The sequence below is a fragment of the Oncorhynchus clarkii genome, chromosome 18, assembly GCF_045791955.1.
Source record: "Oncorhynchus clarkii lewisi isolate Uvic-CL-2024 chromosome 18, UVic_Ocla_1.0, whole genome shotgun sequence".
In the NCBI taxonomy this organism is placed as follows: Eukaryota; Metazoa; Chordata; class Actinopteri; order Salmoniformes; family Salmonidae; genus Oncorhynchus; species Oncorhynchus clarkii.
Window position 1 is genome coordinate 65578768 of NC_092164.1, and position 15272 is coordinate 65594039.

At 45.3% G+C, this 15272-nt stretch overlaps 1 protein-coding gene across 1 annotated transcript; it reads left to right on the forward strand.

Annotated features, from left to right (window-relative positions):
- The first annotated feature begins 25 nt into the window (after positions 1 to 25).
- LOC139373859 (macoilin 1a) lies at positions 26 to 14979 on the forward strand. Its single transcript, XM_071114945.1, has 11 exons — positions 26 to 285; positions 1423 to 1564; positions 1687 to 1813; positions 2160 to 2283; positions 6040 to 6218; positions 6380 to 6959; positions 7307 to 7465; positions 8220 to 8393; positions 10544 to 10664; positions 11257 to 11431; positions 11807 to 14979. The coding sequence occupies exons 1-11, from the start codon at positions 206 to 208 to the stop codon at positions 12007 to 12009; spliced, it is 2064 nt and encodes a 687-aa protein (XP_070971046.1). The 5' UTR covers positions 26 to 205; the 3' UTR covers positions 12010 to 14979.
- The last annotated feature ends 293 nt before the right edge of the window (positions 14980 to 15272 follow it).

A 15272-nucleotide genomic window follows, 5' to 3' on the forward strand; every position in this document is an offset into this window, starting at 1 on the left:
ACGTAGTCACGTTGGCGTGCGTCGTGGCGTTTGACGGAAAGAGGGAGGGCCCACGATACAGTGTTTTTATTTCTTGCTTTTGTTTCACGTCCAGAAAATAACAGCAATGGTGGATATTTAAAGAAATGTCCATATCAGATCGTTCGTGTGACATTTTCGTAATAATTACCGGATTGATATCAGAGCCAAATCCACAGGAGGGAGGATGAAGCGGCGCAATGCGGACTGCAGCAAGCTCCGACGCCCGTTAAAACGGAACCGAATCACAGAGGGTATATATAGCAGGTACCGACGGAAAGTAAGGGGGCTCTAGTTAGGGGGCATGATCGTACAATAATGGCGGCTGAGATATAGCAGACAAGACACTCAGCTGTCGTGAATAGTGTCAGATGACCCCCTGCTTTCGCGTTTACTATTCGTCTTCGAATGTCTAATAGATTTTGTTTCTGAACTTAAGGCCTAAGTTAGCTAACGTAGTGTTACTTAAGTAGTAGTAACAACAGCGGCTGCTAGTTAACTCGGTAGCTATTCTGACAGTTCAATGGATTTGTTCCTAAATGTAAACAGCACTGACTGTGTTCACATTGACGACAATTCAAAAGCCATTGGAAAATGTGCCGAAATTGCATACATGTTTATACGATTGCACGGTTAATTAGTGTCTACTTAGAACGAGCTGGTCATCTAACCCAAACACGAGAACATTTATATTATATTTCTAGCGATCCAAAGCTTGACGGTTCTTCTTATACTTTTGACATTTCAGTGCTTTGTCAGCAGCAAGCCTCCATTGATAACACCGCATGAGAAAAGCAGCTGTTGAAAAGCCAATATGCCCTGACATGAACACAGGTTTTAGTGTTCTCTTCAGTCTTCTGATAGTCCTACGGCACTGTGTTAGGTTATGAATTTCTGGCCTTGAATGTACGTTATGAACAAAGAGTAAAGCTTTGGACCAGAGAAGTATGATGGGACTGAAAGCAGAACAAGTGCCCAACAATGAATGTATATCATCTAAGTGGGGGATAAGTCAGGATTCATTACAGATCAAATTCAGTGGCACATGCCTCTCTTTAAAACAGTGGGAAAACGTGTGGTCTTGTGGTTGCAGATGACCTCTAAGCGTGACTGAAATCAAGATAATGATGTTCCAGCTATAAACACTGAATGACTGTGGTACTGATCATATATCACTGCCAATTTTTGTCTAGCTCTGGTTCCAGGGTGGTAGTGACACGTGTTCTCTTATTAGTTAGTGGAGGAACACACATTAACACCTTGGACCAGAGCTAGTTTTCTTCTCTTTGTTTTGGCTTCCTCGCTCTCCGGTTGACAGTGCTTCAAGAAATCTCACAATGTTTCTCTCTCCCATTCTTATCTCTTTCTCTCTCACTCTCTTCCCCTCTCTCCACTCTCTCTCAGTACCTTCCTGTACCTGAAGTTTCTGGTGGTGTGGGTGCTGGTGCTGCTGGCAGACTTTGTGTTGGAGTTCAGGTTTGAGTACCTGTGGCCCTTCTGGCTATTCATACGCAGTGTCTACGACTCCTTCAGATACCAGGGGCTGGTAAGTGTGTGTGTGAGAGAGCTTACTCATGAGATTTTGACATGAAAGATGGCTGCACAATTGTATATTATTGCATACTGACTACATTTCTCTCTCTCTCTCTCTCTCTCTCTCTCTCTCAGGCGTTCTCAGTGTTCTTTGTGTGTGTGGCGTTTACGTCTGACATCATCTGCCTCCTCTTTATCCCTGTCCAATGGCTGTTCTTCGCTGCCAGCACCTACGTCTGGGTCCAGTATGTCTGGCACACAGGTCAGTTAACCTCAGCACTCTCTTTCCCATAATTAGATTTGTCTTTCCCACAATGCATTGGCTTAATCCTGGGTGTCATGTGATTTTAATATGTTTATGTATACACAGTTATCAAATGTGTATATACATTTTATGTATTCAGATATGCATGTACAAAATAAATGATATTTCTTCGTCCGTGTTTACACAGGCAGCCTCAGTTTTGATATTTTTTCCGCTAATTGGTCTTTTGACAAATCAGATCTTGCCAATAATTGGACAAAAGATCAGAATTGGTCTGTCTGTGTAAACACAGTGTGATAGTGTGAGCCTGTCTCCCATCTTGGCCCCTCCCCCCCTTGCACAGAGAGAGGAGTGTGCCTACCCACCGTATCGCTATGGATACTGTTTGTTTACATGGAAGCTGCCATCCGCTTCAAGGACCTGAAGAACTTCCATGTGGACCTGTGTCGGCCCTTCGCAGCTCACTGGTAACCTTGTCACCTGTTGTTCTAACCCTACCGGACCTACTCCCTAGCTTATGGCAGTAACCTTGTCACCTGTTGTTCTAACCCTACCGGACCTACTCCCTAGCTTATGGCAGTAACCTTGTCACCTGTTGTTCTAACCCTACCTGACCTACTCCCTAGCTTATGGCAGTAACCTTGTCACCTGTTGTTCTAACCCTACCTGACCTACTCCCTAGCTTATGGCAGTAACCTTGTCACCTGTTGTTCTAACCCTACCGGACCTACTCCCTAGCTTATGGCAGTAACCACAGGACCAAGCACATTGTAGAAAAGGTCATCTACATTCTCAAAAAAAGTTGAAAAATAATAATTTTGATTAATGCAACAATTGAACAATGGATATAGATACTCCAAACCTTTTTTTTTATTTTAGTAATAATCTATCAGATAATGACTTAATTATAGCTCATAAAACTAACTATTCAGCTATTTTTATTATTATTATTAATTATTATTATTTTCTATTTTATTTTTATTTATTATTATTATTATTTACTTTTTTATATTATTATATTTATTTTTTGAAATTCAGGTTTTACATTTACATTGTCACTTATTTTCCTTAGAGTGCATTCGTATACACTTTCTTATTGTATCGGCTATTTTTCTCAGTACATTTAGTTAAAATAAAGACACTTATATGTACCTCATTTGCATAAATACACCCGCTGCACTTGCATATATGAATAGATGAACAAAAAGGGGTGGGGCTTCAACCACTAAAAACTTGCTCTGTCTACCCTACCTGCATTGTTTATACTAGATGTCTTCATGGGTATGTGTAATTTTAACAGACTTGTCCGGGAAGGGCCCGTACAAATCCGACCGCGGCAGCTGCAGTCGAGAGATTGAGAAATGGTATAATTTATGCTGATGCTCCAGCTTTCCAGGAGAGTGGTGCGTGTAGCTTGTGATCGTCAAATCATAAATCAAAAGAGGCAATAGGCTAAAGTCATAGCGCCTCGCTCTGAACGTTCCCAGAACACATTTGGTCTGTTCTTTAAAGGTTCCCAGAATGTTTTGTTAGGTTGTGGGAACAGTTTGGTGGTTACATTGTGGGGACGTCACAAAAGATACACTATATTGGATACCTGCTCGTCGAACATCTCATTCCAAAATCATGGGCATACAGTGCCTTGCGAAAGTATATGGCCCCCTTGAACTTGGCGACCTTTTGCCACATTTCAGGCTTCAAACATAAAGATATAAAACTGTATTTTTTTGTGAAGAATCAACAACAAGTGGGACACAATCATGAAGTGGAACGACATTTATTGGATATTTCAAACTTTTTTAACAAATCAAAAACTGAAAAATTGGGCGTGCAAAATTATTCAGCCCCCTTAAGTTAATACTTTGCAGCGCCACCTTTTGCTGCGATTACAGCTGTAAGTCGCTTGGGGTATGTCTCTATCAGTTTTGCACATCGAGAGACTGAAATTTTTTCCCATTCCTCCTTGCAAAACAGCTCGAGCTCAGTGAGGTTGGATGGAGAGCATTTGTGAACAGCAGTTTTCAGTTCTTTCCACAGATTCTCGATTGGATTCAGGTCTGGACTTTGACTTGGCCATTCTAACACCTGGATATGTTTATTTTTGAACCATTCCATTGTAGATTTTGCTTTATGTTTTAGATCATTGTCTTGTTGGAAGACAAATCTCCGTCCCAGTCTCAGGTCTTTTGCAGACTCCATCAGGTTTTCTTCCAGAATGGTCCTGTATTTGGCTCCATCCATCTTCCCATCAATTTTAACCATCTTCCCTGTCCCTGCTGAAGAAAAGCAGACCCAAACCATGATGCTGCCACCACCATGTTTGACAGTGGATATGGTGTGTTCAGGTTGATGAGCTGTGTTGCTTTTACGCCAAACATAACGTTTTGCATTGTTGCCAAAAAGTTCAATTTTGGTTTCATCTGACCAGAGCACCTTCTTCCACATGTTTGGTGTGTCTCCCAGGTGGCTTGTGGCAAACTTTAAACAACACTTTTTATGGATATCTTTAAGAAATGGCTTTCTTCTTGCCACTCTTCCATAAAGGCCAGATTTGTGCAATATACGACTGATTGTTGTCCTATGGACAGAGTCTCCCACCTCAGCTGTAGATCTCTGCAGTTCATCCAGAGTGATCATGGGCCTCTTGGCTGCATCTCTGATCAGTCTTCTCCTTGTATGAGCTGAAAGTTTAGAGGGACGGCCAGGTCTTGGTAGATTTGCAGTGGTCTGATACTCCTTCCATTTCAATATTATCGCTTGCACAGTGCTCCTTGGGATGTTTAAAGCTTGGGAAATCTTTTTGTATCCAAATCCGGCTTTAAACTTCTTCACAACAGTATCTCGGACCTGCCTGGTGTGTTCCTTGTTCTTCATGATGCTCTCTGCGCTTTTAACGGACCTCTGAGACTATCACAGTGCAGGTGCATTTATACGGAGACTTGATTACACACAGGTGGATTGTATTTATCATTAGTCATTTAGGTCAACATTGGATCATTCAGAGATCCTCACTGAACTTCTGGAGAGAGTTTGCTGCACAAAAAGTAAAGGGGCTGAATAATTTTGCACGCACAATTTTTCAGTTTTTGATTTGTTAAAAAAGTTTGAAATATCCAATAAATGTCGTTCCACTTCATGATTGTGTCCCACTTGTTGTTGATTCTTCACAAAAAAATACAGTTTTATATCTTTATGTTTGAAGCCTGAAATATGGCAAAAGGTCGCAAAGTTCAAGGGGGCCGAATACTTTCGCAAGGCACTGTAAATATATAGTTGGTCCCCCCTGGAGTCTGTTATAACAGCCTCCACTCTTCTGGGAAGGCTTTCCACTAGATGTTGGAACATTGCTGCGGGGACTTGCTTCCATTCAGCCACAAGAGCATTAGTGTTAAGATTACCCTTCACTGGAACTAAGGGGGCCTAGCGCGAACCATGGAAAAACAGCCCCAGACCATTACTCCTCCTCCACCAAACTTTACAGTTGGCCCAGATTCGTCCGTCGGCCTGCTAGCTGGTGAAGCGCGATTCATCACATCCAGAGTCCACATTTCCACGGCCGTAATATTAAATGGGGAAAAAAAATCAGGCACAAGCAAGAGTATGAAGCAGGAGTAAAATGAAAGTAATCAATCCAAGTGATAAGTGGATTTTTGCATCCCTCAAACACAGGAAATAGATGGCGGAAAAAAGACAGATCCTCAGGTGGGCGGGGCATGTGTGTTGTTACACATTGTAATTGCTTAGGCAATGGAGGTTTATCAACAAAAGGGGAAACTATTCTTCTACGCTGAACACGAAGTAGAAATCTTTCATTATTTTTCTTCATTTTGCTATGACAACCATAGCAAAAGTTTGTGCTAACTATTTTCTCCTTCCCCTCTCTGCCCTCGTCCCTCCACCTCTCTGCCCTCGTCCCTCCACTTCTCTGCCCTCGTCCCTCCACCTCTCTGCCCTCGTCCCTCCACCTCTCTGCCCTCGTCCCTCCACCTCTCTGCCCTCGTCCCTCCACCACTCTGCCCTCGTCCCTCCACCTCTCTGCCCTCGTCCCTCCACCTCTCTGCCCTCGTCCCTCCACCTCTCTGCCCTCGTCCCTCCACCTCTCTGCCCTCGTCCCTCCACCTCTCTGCCCTCGTCCCTCCACCTCTCTGCCCTCGTCCCTCGTCCCTCCACCTCTCTGCCCTCGTCCCTCCACCTCTCTGCCCTCGTCCCTCTCCCTCTGTTAGTATTGGATACCCGGTGGTGACTCTGGGCTTTGGCTTCAAGAGCTACGTCAGCTACAAGATGAGACTGAGGAAACAGAAAGAGGTGCAGAAGGAGAATGAGTTCTACATGCAGCTCCTACAGCAGGCTCTGCCCCCAGAGCAACAGATGCTACAGAGACAGGAGAGAGAGGCAGAGGAGGGTGAGAGGGAGCATGCAGTACACACACACACACACACACACACACACACTTCACTTTACCCTGAGCAACAGATGTTCCGCCAACAATTGGCAGGTGATAGACAAACACACACTGTTGTAATCTTACCTGACCTCTTCCTGACCTTGCTTCCTCCTCTCTAGCGGCCATGGCTAAAGGTGTGTCATCAGATGTGGACCCTACCCCGCCGGTTTCCCAAAATGGGTCAACTCCCGGCAAGAAGACCCCCGTTAACGCTTCCGTTCCCTTACCGGAACTGGAGTACCGGGAGAAAGGGAGAGACGGGAACAGCAAGGAACGGGAGGGCAAACAACAACAACAACAACACACAATAGGAATCAACAACAACAGTATCCTCCACACACTGGACTCCACATTACAGGAGACGGAGTATATGGAGAACATGGGGGGGAAGAGACTTAACAACGACCTCGGAGGAGGAGAGATCACACACACAGGCAACACACACACTCCCAAAGAGGAGGTGGGGGGAACCGGGGGAGGGGGAGGGAAGAACTGCAAAAATGCCAGCGGAGGCGGTGTGGCCACAAACTCCTCCCCTCGGAATCACAGCGCCACCAATGGGACTGTGCCGTCGTCTGGCTTGTCCAATAAGAACGAGAAAAAGACGAAGTCTGCGGGGAAGGGAGGAGCCAATCAGAAGGATCCCGTGGAGAACTGTATTCCCAATAATCAACTGGGCAAGCCTGACGCTCTCGTGCGGTAAGACACACACACACACAGGCCCGTAGCCAACGTGCATTGGCATGCATATAGACGAGCCGGTTTCACCCTCTCCTTGACTTTTCAGGCCGACTATGATGCAGTCTGGCTTCTCACAGCAACGTGTGTGTGTGTGTGTGTGTGTGTGTGTGTGTGTGTGTGTGTGTGTGTGTGTGTGTGTGTGTGTGTGTGTGTGTGTGTGTGTGTGTGTGTGTGTGTGTGTGTGTGTGCATCCGTGCATCAGATTTCATACGATGTGTGTAGCTGTTATGTTAAACAGCTATTCGTGTGAAACTGCGATGTAGTCTACCTTAAACATAGCCCTTGTCCTCTCTCTCTCTCTCTAGGTTAGAGCAGGATGTGAAACGGCTGAAGGCGGACCTGCAGGCGAGCCGTCAGTTGGAGTCAGATTTACGTTCTCACCTCTCCTCCCTGACCAGCCAGGACAGGAGTCTGCGATCAGAGCTGGGCCAGCTGCGACAAGACAACGAGATGCTGCAGAACAAGTAGGAACACACACTTGAAGCCTGGGACGAAGCCAAGGTTCTCAGAGTATTGGCACGGTGTAGAGGATCGGCCTGAGCATAATATCACTCACCTTGATCACATAAAGAGATGTTTTCCTTTGGATGCAAGGTGATCTTTTGATCGGGGATTGTGTTTCTGGATTCCAACATGTAGATTCATTCTGACTTAGAAACTCGGGGAACAAACTTTTTGGCTGTTTTTGTGTGTACATCTCTAACCGTGTGTGTGTGTTCCACAGTGCTGACGTGTGTGTGTGTGTGTGTGCTCCACGGTGCTGGTGTGTGTGTGTGTGTGTGTGCGCTCCACAGTGCTGACGTGTGTGTGTGTGCTCCACAGTGCTGACGTGTGTGTGTGTGTGCTCCACAGTGCTGACGTGTGTGTGTGTGTGTGTGTGTGCGCTCCACAGTGCTGACGTATGTGTGTTCGTGTGTGTGTTCCACAGTGCTGACGTGTGTGTGTGCTCCACAGTGCTGACGTGTGTGTGTGTGTGTGTGTGCTCCACAGTGCTGACGTGTGTGTGTGTGTGTGTGTGTGTGTGTGTGTGTGTGTGTGTGTGTGTGTGTGTGTGTGTGTGTGTGTGTGTGTGTGTGTGTGTGTGTGTGTGTGTGTGTGTGTGTGTGTGTGTGTGTGTGTGTGTGTGTGTGTGTGTGTGTGCTCCACAGTGCTGACGTGTGTGAGTGAGTGTGCTCCACAGTGCTGGTGTGTGTGCTGACGTGTGTGTGTGCTCCACAGTGCTGACCAGGCCAAGCAAAAGGACAAGCAGACCATCTCCCAGCTAGAGAAGAGGCTGAAGGCAGAGCAGGAGGCCCGGGCGCTGGCGGAGAAACAGCTGGCTGACGAGAGGAAGAGGAAGAAGGTGGAGGAAGCCACCGCAGCCCGGGCTGTAGCACTAGCCGTAGCCTCCAGGTAAACACTCACACCAGGGTTTCCGTTAGCCGGTTTCCGTTAGCCGGTTTCCGTTAGCCCAGTAATAGCCGGTTTCCGTTAGCCCAGTAATAGCCGGTTTCCGTTAGCCCAGTAATAGCCGGTTTCCGTTAGCCCAGTAATAGCCGGTTTCCGTTAGCCGGTAATAGCCGGTTTCCGTTAGCCCGGTAATAGCCGGTTTCCGTTAGCCCGGTAATAGCCGGTTTCCGTTAGCCCGGTAATAGCCGGTTTCCGTTAGCCGGTTTCCGTTAGCCGGTAATAGCCGGTTTCCGTTAGCCCGGTAATATCCGGTTTCCGTTAGCCCGGTAATATCCGGTTTCCGTTAGCCCGGTAATAGCCGGTTTCCGTTAGCCGGTTTCCGTTAGCCGGTAATAGCCGTTTTTTGTCCAATACATTTTTATTTTTTTATTTTTTTAAAGCCGATAAATAAAATTGGTGCCGGCCAATCGACCAGGAGATGAAGAAACAATCCCTGTGTAAAATAATGTTTTTCAGCCTCTCCATTGGTGGAAATACCAGTCGATGGAAATACATTTGATTGGTCATGCTTATCGGTCTATAAGTTAATTTGCATAATTTAGTGGAATTAAATTGGCGCACGTGTACAGTATATTTGTTACGTAAATCTTATTTATTATACACCTACCACATACACCGATACAGAACCGTTGAGTTGAAAATCTGTCAAGACGGGCACGAGCTTCCGCAGCATCCCAAAACGTCAACGGGAGACAGGCTCTATCAGCGCGTCCCACATCACTTTGCAATGAGCTGGAGGCAGTATGCATTGTGAAAACATATACGTAATTGTCTGAAACCTGAACGTTTTAATACATATTGTGAGGCATGTCTTGCTTTGCTTCGAAGTAGCCTATTATGTCTCCTCTCGAACATCTTTCGATAGGATATGTTCGTCACGGTCACATGAAACCGCTCGCATGTTCTGTGCCCTTGTGACGACAGTGTTTTCCCGCCAATTGTGCTATGGAACGGACATTCGCAAATAGCCTGCGCTTATAATATGAAGAAAATAATCATTGTTCAACATTTTAAGCTAAATGTTTTTATCTGTTGCATTAGACACATTGCTTTTTAATGTAGCCTGCTGGTTGTATGAATTTGGGATCTATCGTCTCACAACTGTCCCAGAGTCAGTTTGGAATAGGCTATTTCTTTCTTGACAAGCTGACCGATAGAATAGGGAGGCTAAACGTTGCTACTATAGTAGGTTGACATAGGCTAGTGATTTTGCTGTTCGTTGGCCGAGGAAGAGTCAATTTGGACAGTTATTCTGACAAGTTCAAAGTGCACATCAGAATTCGGTAAGAAGGAGCTGGCTGTTGCATCCTCGACATGCATGTTTCTGTTAATATGAATGATCTCTGTCAGGGGGGAGTGTACTGACTCCCTGGATCTGTCAGGGGGGAGTGTACTGACTCCCTGGATCTGTCAGGGGGGAGTGTACTGACTCCCTGGATCTCTGTCAGGGGTGAGTGTACTGACTCCCTGGATCTCTGTCAGGGGTGAGTGTACTGACTCTCTGGATCTCTGTCAGGGGGGAGTGTACTGACTCCCTGGATCTGTCAGGGGGGAGTGTACTGACTCCCTGGATCTGTCAGGGGGGAGTGTACTGACTCCCTGGATCTCTGTCAGGGGTGAGTGTACTGACTCTCTGGATCTCTGTCAGGGGTGAGTGTACTGACTCTCTGGATCTCTGTCAGGGGTGAGTGTACTGACTCTCTGGATCTCTGTCAGGGGTGAGTGTACTGACTCCCTGGATCTCTGTCAGGGGTGAGTGTACTGACTCCCTGGATCTCTGTCAGGGGTGAGTGTACTGACTCCCTGGATCTCTGTCAGGGGTGAGTGTACTGACTCCCTGGATCTCTGTCAGGGGGGAGTGTACTGACTCCCTGGATCTCTGTCAGGGGGGAGTGTACTGACTCCCTGGATCTCTGTTAGGGGGGAGTGTACTGACTCTCTGGATCTCTGTCAGGGGTGAGTGTACTGACTCCCTGGATCTCTGTCAGGGGTGAGTGTACTGACTCTCTTTTCTCTCTGTCAGGGGTGAGTGTACTGACTCTCTTTTCTCTCTCTCAGGGGTGAGTTTACTGACTCTCTTTTCTCTCTGTCAGGGGTGAGTGTACCGACTCCCTGCGTGGGCGGATCAGAGAGTTGGAGACGGAGTGTAAGAAGCTCAACATCGACGTGAAACTGGAAGAAGAGCACATTAGAGAGCTGGAGGGGAAATGCCAGGTGAGTCCATCCTTCAATATTTATCCTTTCTGTGAGCTCACCGTCTCAGAAATTATGTATCAGCAAGGTGCTGCTGATATCTTTACTGGGACATGGCTGAAATCAACATTATATTCCTTCTCTAGTTTGTTTTTTCAATTTGAGTTATTTTACTCTGAGCGACTTACAGTGCATACATATTTGTACTTTTTCGTACAAATATGACACCTGTGGGAAGCGAACCCACAACCCTGGTGTTGTAAGTGGCATGCACTACCAACTGAGCCACACAGGATCCCTTACGAGTAGTTAGTTTGTGGTTTCAGTTGTTCATGATGAGGTGTTGATGTCTACTCTCTTTCTCTCCTCCCTCCCTCCCCCTCCTCTCTCTCTCTCTCTCCTCCCTCCCCTTTCCTCTACTCTCTCTACCCCCTCCCCCCTCCCCTTCCCTCTCTTTCCTCCCTCCCTCCCCCCTCCTCTTCTCTCTCTCCTCCCTCCCTCCCTCCCCCTCCTCTTCTCTCTCTCCTCCCTCTTCTCTTCTCTCTCTTTCCCCTTCTTCCTCCTCTCTCTCTCCCCTCCTCTTCTCTCTCCTCCCTCCCCTTTCTCTCTCTAGGAGCTGCGCAAGTACAAGGAGAATGAGAAGGACATGGAGGTGTTGATGTCTGCGCTGTCGGCCATGCAGGATAAAACCCAGCACCTGGAGAACAGCCTGTCTGCTGAGACCAGGATCAAACTAGACCTCTTCTCTGCCCTGGGAGACGCCAAGAGACAGCTGGAGATCGCACAAGGTACAGTTCCCTTCCCTGACCCACTACCGCGGTACGACAGCGACCGACTTCTAGCTGAGCCATTGTGTTCATAGACTCTAGGATCAAACTCTGAAAGCTGGATTGCAGAAGGTTCACTAGCATTACCTCAGGGTTTCATCTGCCATCACATAAACAGGATGCTCCTCAACGTAACCTAGCATTACCTCACGGTTTCATCTGCCATCACATAAACAGGATGCTCCTCAACGTAACCTAGCATTACCTCACGGTTTCATTTACCATCACATAAACAGGATGCTCTGCTGCATGATCCAGAGATGTCAGCAACATGAAGAGAATGGCCACAAAATGAAAAGCCATCTGTCATCTAACCCCCCCACCCTCCTCCCCCAGGTCAGATCCACCAGAGAGACCAGGAGATAGCAGAGTTGAAGCAGAAGATAGCGGAAGTGATGGCGGTGATGCCCAGTATCTCCTACAGCAACGACAGCAGCAGCCTGAGTCCCGTTACGCCACACTACTCCTCCAAGTTCATGGACAATAGTCCCTCCTCTCTTGATCCCAATGCATCTGTCTACCAGCCACTCAAAAAGTGACAGTAGCACGCACACACATTAATACACACTAACACACTTACTCACAAGGCAGCATACATAGTCCCATTACACACATTTTTCACACATACAAAAGATAAATACTTTTGGTCATGTTTTTAAGTTGTGTTTTTGGGAAGCGATAGGAAATGTTTCTCGGAGGTGTCTAGTACTAGCCTCTCAAAAATGGGACACACCAGACCCAATTGGTCATGGGTTTGTTCCCATGGCGATGCTTTTTTTTGTGTTGTCTGTTTTTGGAACAGATGGAGAGGTTGTGTAAAACGACAGTAGGGAAGATGTTGACGTTTTAGGGATTGAGATGTTGAGGTTTTAGGGATTGAGCCATTCTGTTTTTGGAACAGATGGAGAGGTTGTGTACAACGACAGTTGACGTTTTAGGGATTGAGATGTTGACGTTTTAGGGATTGAGATGTTGACGTTTTAGGGATTGAGCCATTCTGTTTTAACTGGTAAGAGAGACATAAAGGGACACCAGGTTGACAAGGACGCTGTCCAAAATAACACCCTATTCCCTATTTTGACCCGGGCCCAGTGGGAGATGGAGGCAGATGAGGACTGGCTGGTTAGTTGATATGAATGTTTAGAATGACTCATTGTATTGCTCGGTCACTCTTTCAGTCAGTCAGAGATTCATGATCGCTCTCTCTTCTCTCTCCATTCTAGTTCAGGTTTTTGTTGACTTTGAGTGTATTGCCAAACTACTCTTGGTTTTAAATGAGACAACTGAAACATTTTGAATTGTTAAAATGGCACCTTCTGTGAGTTTGATTATGGATGTAAAATACTTAGTTCGTGTTTTGGTTTTATCGCCCTAAAGTGTGTTTATTTTAATTTTTTTTAAATTGGCACATTTCAGTTTTAGTTATGATGACAATGGTAATATCATCATAACTAAATGTACAGATCGCCAATTTGTACATTATTCCATTTTGAAAACTGTAACTGACTCCAAACAGCGTCCGGGATTATCAATTAACTCAAAACACTCCTGATTTTTTTTAGCGTTAACTCAAAACACTCCGGTCAAGAAATCCATAAATCTCTCAAAATAGGATTGTCAATAAATATGACCTGGTACTGTCTAGAGGTTAAGCAATGTCATCTGTTTGCTGTTTAAATGTACTTAAACCTGTCTCTCCTTTTGGACCAAATTGCAATCTGTTGTTAGGCCATATAACTAAAAACATACTGGATTTAATGATGTCTAGGTAACTGATATTTTATCTGTTGTCAATTTCACTGTGCCTTGCAATTTATTTTTATTTTTAATTTAATTTTTTTAAGTAGTTAGTATAATGAGTTACTTAGTCGATCTTGATATAGGACCCTCCCTCCAGGCTGTGTCTCAATAACGTGAGCTTTCTGGCAAGTGGAAGCAACATATGGTGAAAGCTTATCCAGGCCTCTCACCTATCATGAAGGAAGGAAGCCAGTGTAGTGGATTGAGATGTCCCCTTATTTCTCACCATCTCCCATGCAGCCCCAGTCTCCCTTTTTCTATTAGGACTCGTTCTCTGATGCAACACTGACCCAAGTAAACAATGGGATTTGGTTCGTCCCGTTTTGTATAGGGAGTTAGGAACGACCCTGTCCGCCAAACAGCTATTTAAATATGTCTGGAGCCTAAAGTTTTCCCTGGCCAAGCCAAGTGGTCAGTAGAACCAACACCAGGCCTTTATGTCCAATACTACGGTAGCCCAGAGTGGACATCTATCTGTTTACAACCAGGGTTTTGGGGTCAATTCCATTTCAATTCCAGGCAATTCAGGAAGTACACTGACGTTCCAATTTACTTTTTTTTTTTTTTAACAAGGGAAAATGTGGAATTGGAATTCGGTTAACTCTCTGAATTGAAATGGAATTGGCCCCCGAAACCCTGTTTACAACCATGTACATTATTACATAGCGATAAATGTTCTAGTGTTTCAGTTAAAAGTGCCACGTTTTTGGTGTTTTCTTAAATACAGCTCCCTCTCCATTTCGTTAGATTGATGTATCTGTAGCTTGCTTTCGGTTTCGATCAAAAGCATCAGAACATGGCTACACATTGTTGTGCTCATGTATTTGACATGTAGTTGTTTTTTTTTCGACATTCGTTGAAAGCAAGTCGAGTAATTGGTTAGATTTGACGCACTCTCTGCACTATTATTGCGCTTATTTATTTGGTGCAGCCATTTATTGTTTTCTCTTATTAAGTATTATGTTTGAGAGAAATCCAATCTCTTTCTAGAATGAGTCCAGGTCTGTTTCTGCGCATGCCAACTCCTTATGGAATTGTCACGCCAAAAAAAAAAAAAAAATGTCTTGACAACTCTGAGTTGGCAAACAAGCGCCAACAGGTCTGGGACCAGGCTAATCTCTTTCCGCCCGGGATGAACGTGTGACGTGTATGTATTTGGGAAATTACACCCTGCCCACTGGGCACACGCAACTTTGTTTCCACATTTCAATGGAATTACATTGTACCAACTGGAATAGATATTGAATTAAGTGTGCCCAGTGGGTGATCCGTTTGCCGTGTTTTTTCTGCTGTAGGGTGAAATTGCCCGTCACAAAACGGCGATCTTGGGTCAATTTTACATTATCCCCACTATTGATTAAAATTAGGATTAGGGGAGAGGAAGCTGATCCTGGATCCAAGAGGAAACGTCATCCCGGAGCCGTGTTTTCTCATGTTTCCTACCTGGAAAGTATTGGTGTGGATCATAATAACGGATTTGTGACCTGTTTTGTTTTTAAAAAATATGTTCTACATGTTTTAGTGGGAAAGAAAATAAGTGTTTCGTTTCTCCTGTTTTTGTTGTTCCACCATGTTGTTTTCTCTCAACGTGATGATGGTGTCGGCCGCGGCCAAACTCCACTCACTTTGGGGCCCTCACCTGGAATTAAAGAAGTATCTTGCAGGCGATGATGATGATGATGATGATGATGCAAGCTGTTTGAGAACAATCTGTGTTTGTATTTCTTTCTTTCTCGTAGATATTCATATCCATCATTATGTTTACGTGTACACATTGTTTAGACTACTAAATCTACCCGAGCAGTTTTAGATCGTTGAAAGGATGACACTGCGGGAAACAGGTTTAAACTAGTGAGTCAGGTGAAGATAATACCACAGTGAGAATGAGTGGGTTACAGAAGACAGGGAAACACAGTTTGTTTAAACTAGTAGTGAGTCAGGTGAAGATAATACCACAGTGAGAATGAGTGGGTTACAGAAGACAGGGACACAAGACAAGTAT

Bases quoted from the DNA above. Each gene is read 5' to 3' on its own strand.
- LOC139373859 (XM_071114945.1), top strand. From the start codon at position 206: ATGAAGCGGCGCAATGCGGACTGCAGCAAGCTCCGACGCCCGTTAAAA. The intron at 8,394-10,543 runs GTAAACACTCAC...TCTCTCTGTCAG, and splicing joins GCACTAGCCGTAGCCTCCAG to GGGTGAGTGTACCGACTCCC. The intron at 11,432-11,806 runs GTACAGTTCCCT...CTCCTCCCCCAG, and splicing joins ACAGCTGGAGATCGCACAAG to GTCAGATCCACCAGAGAGAC.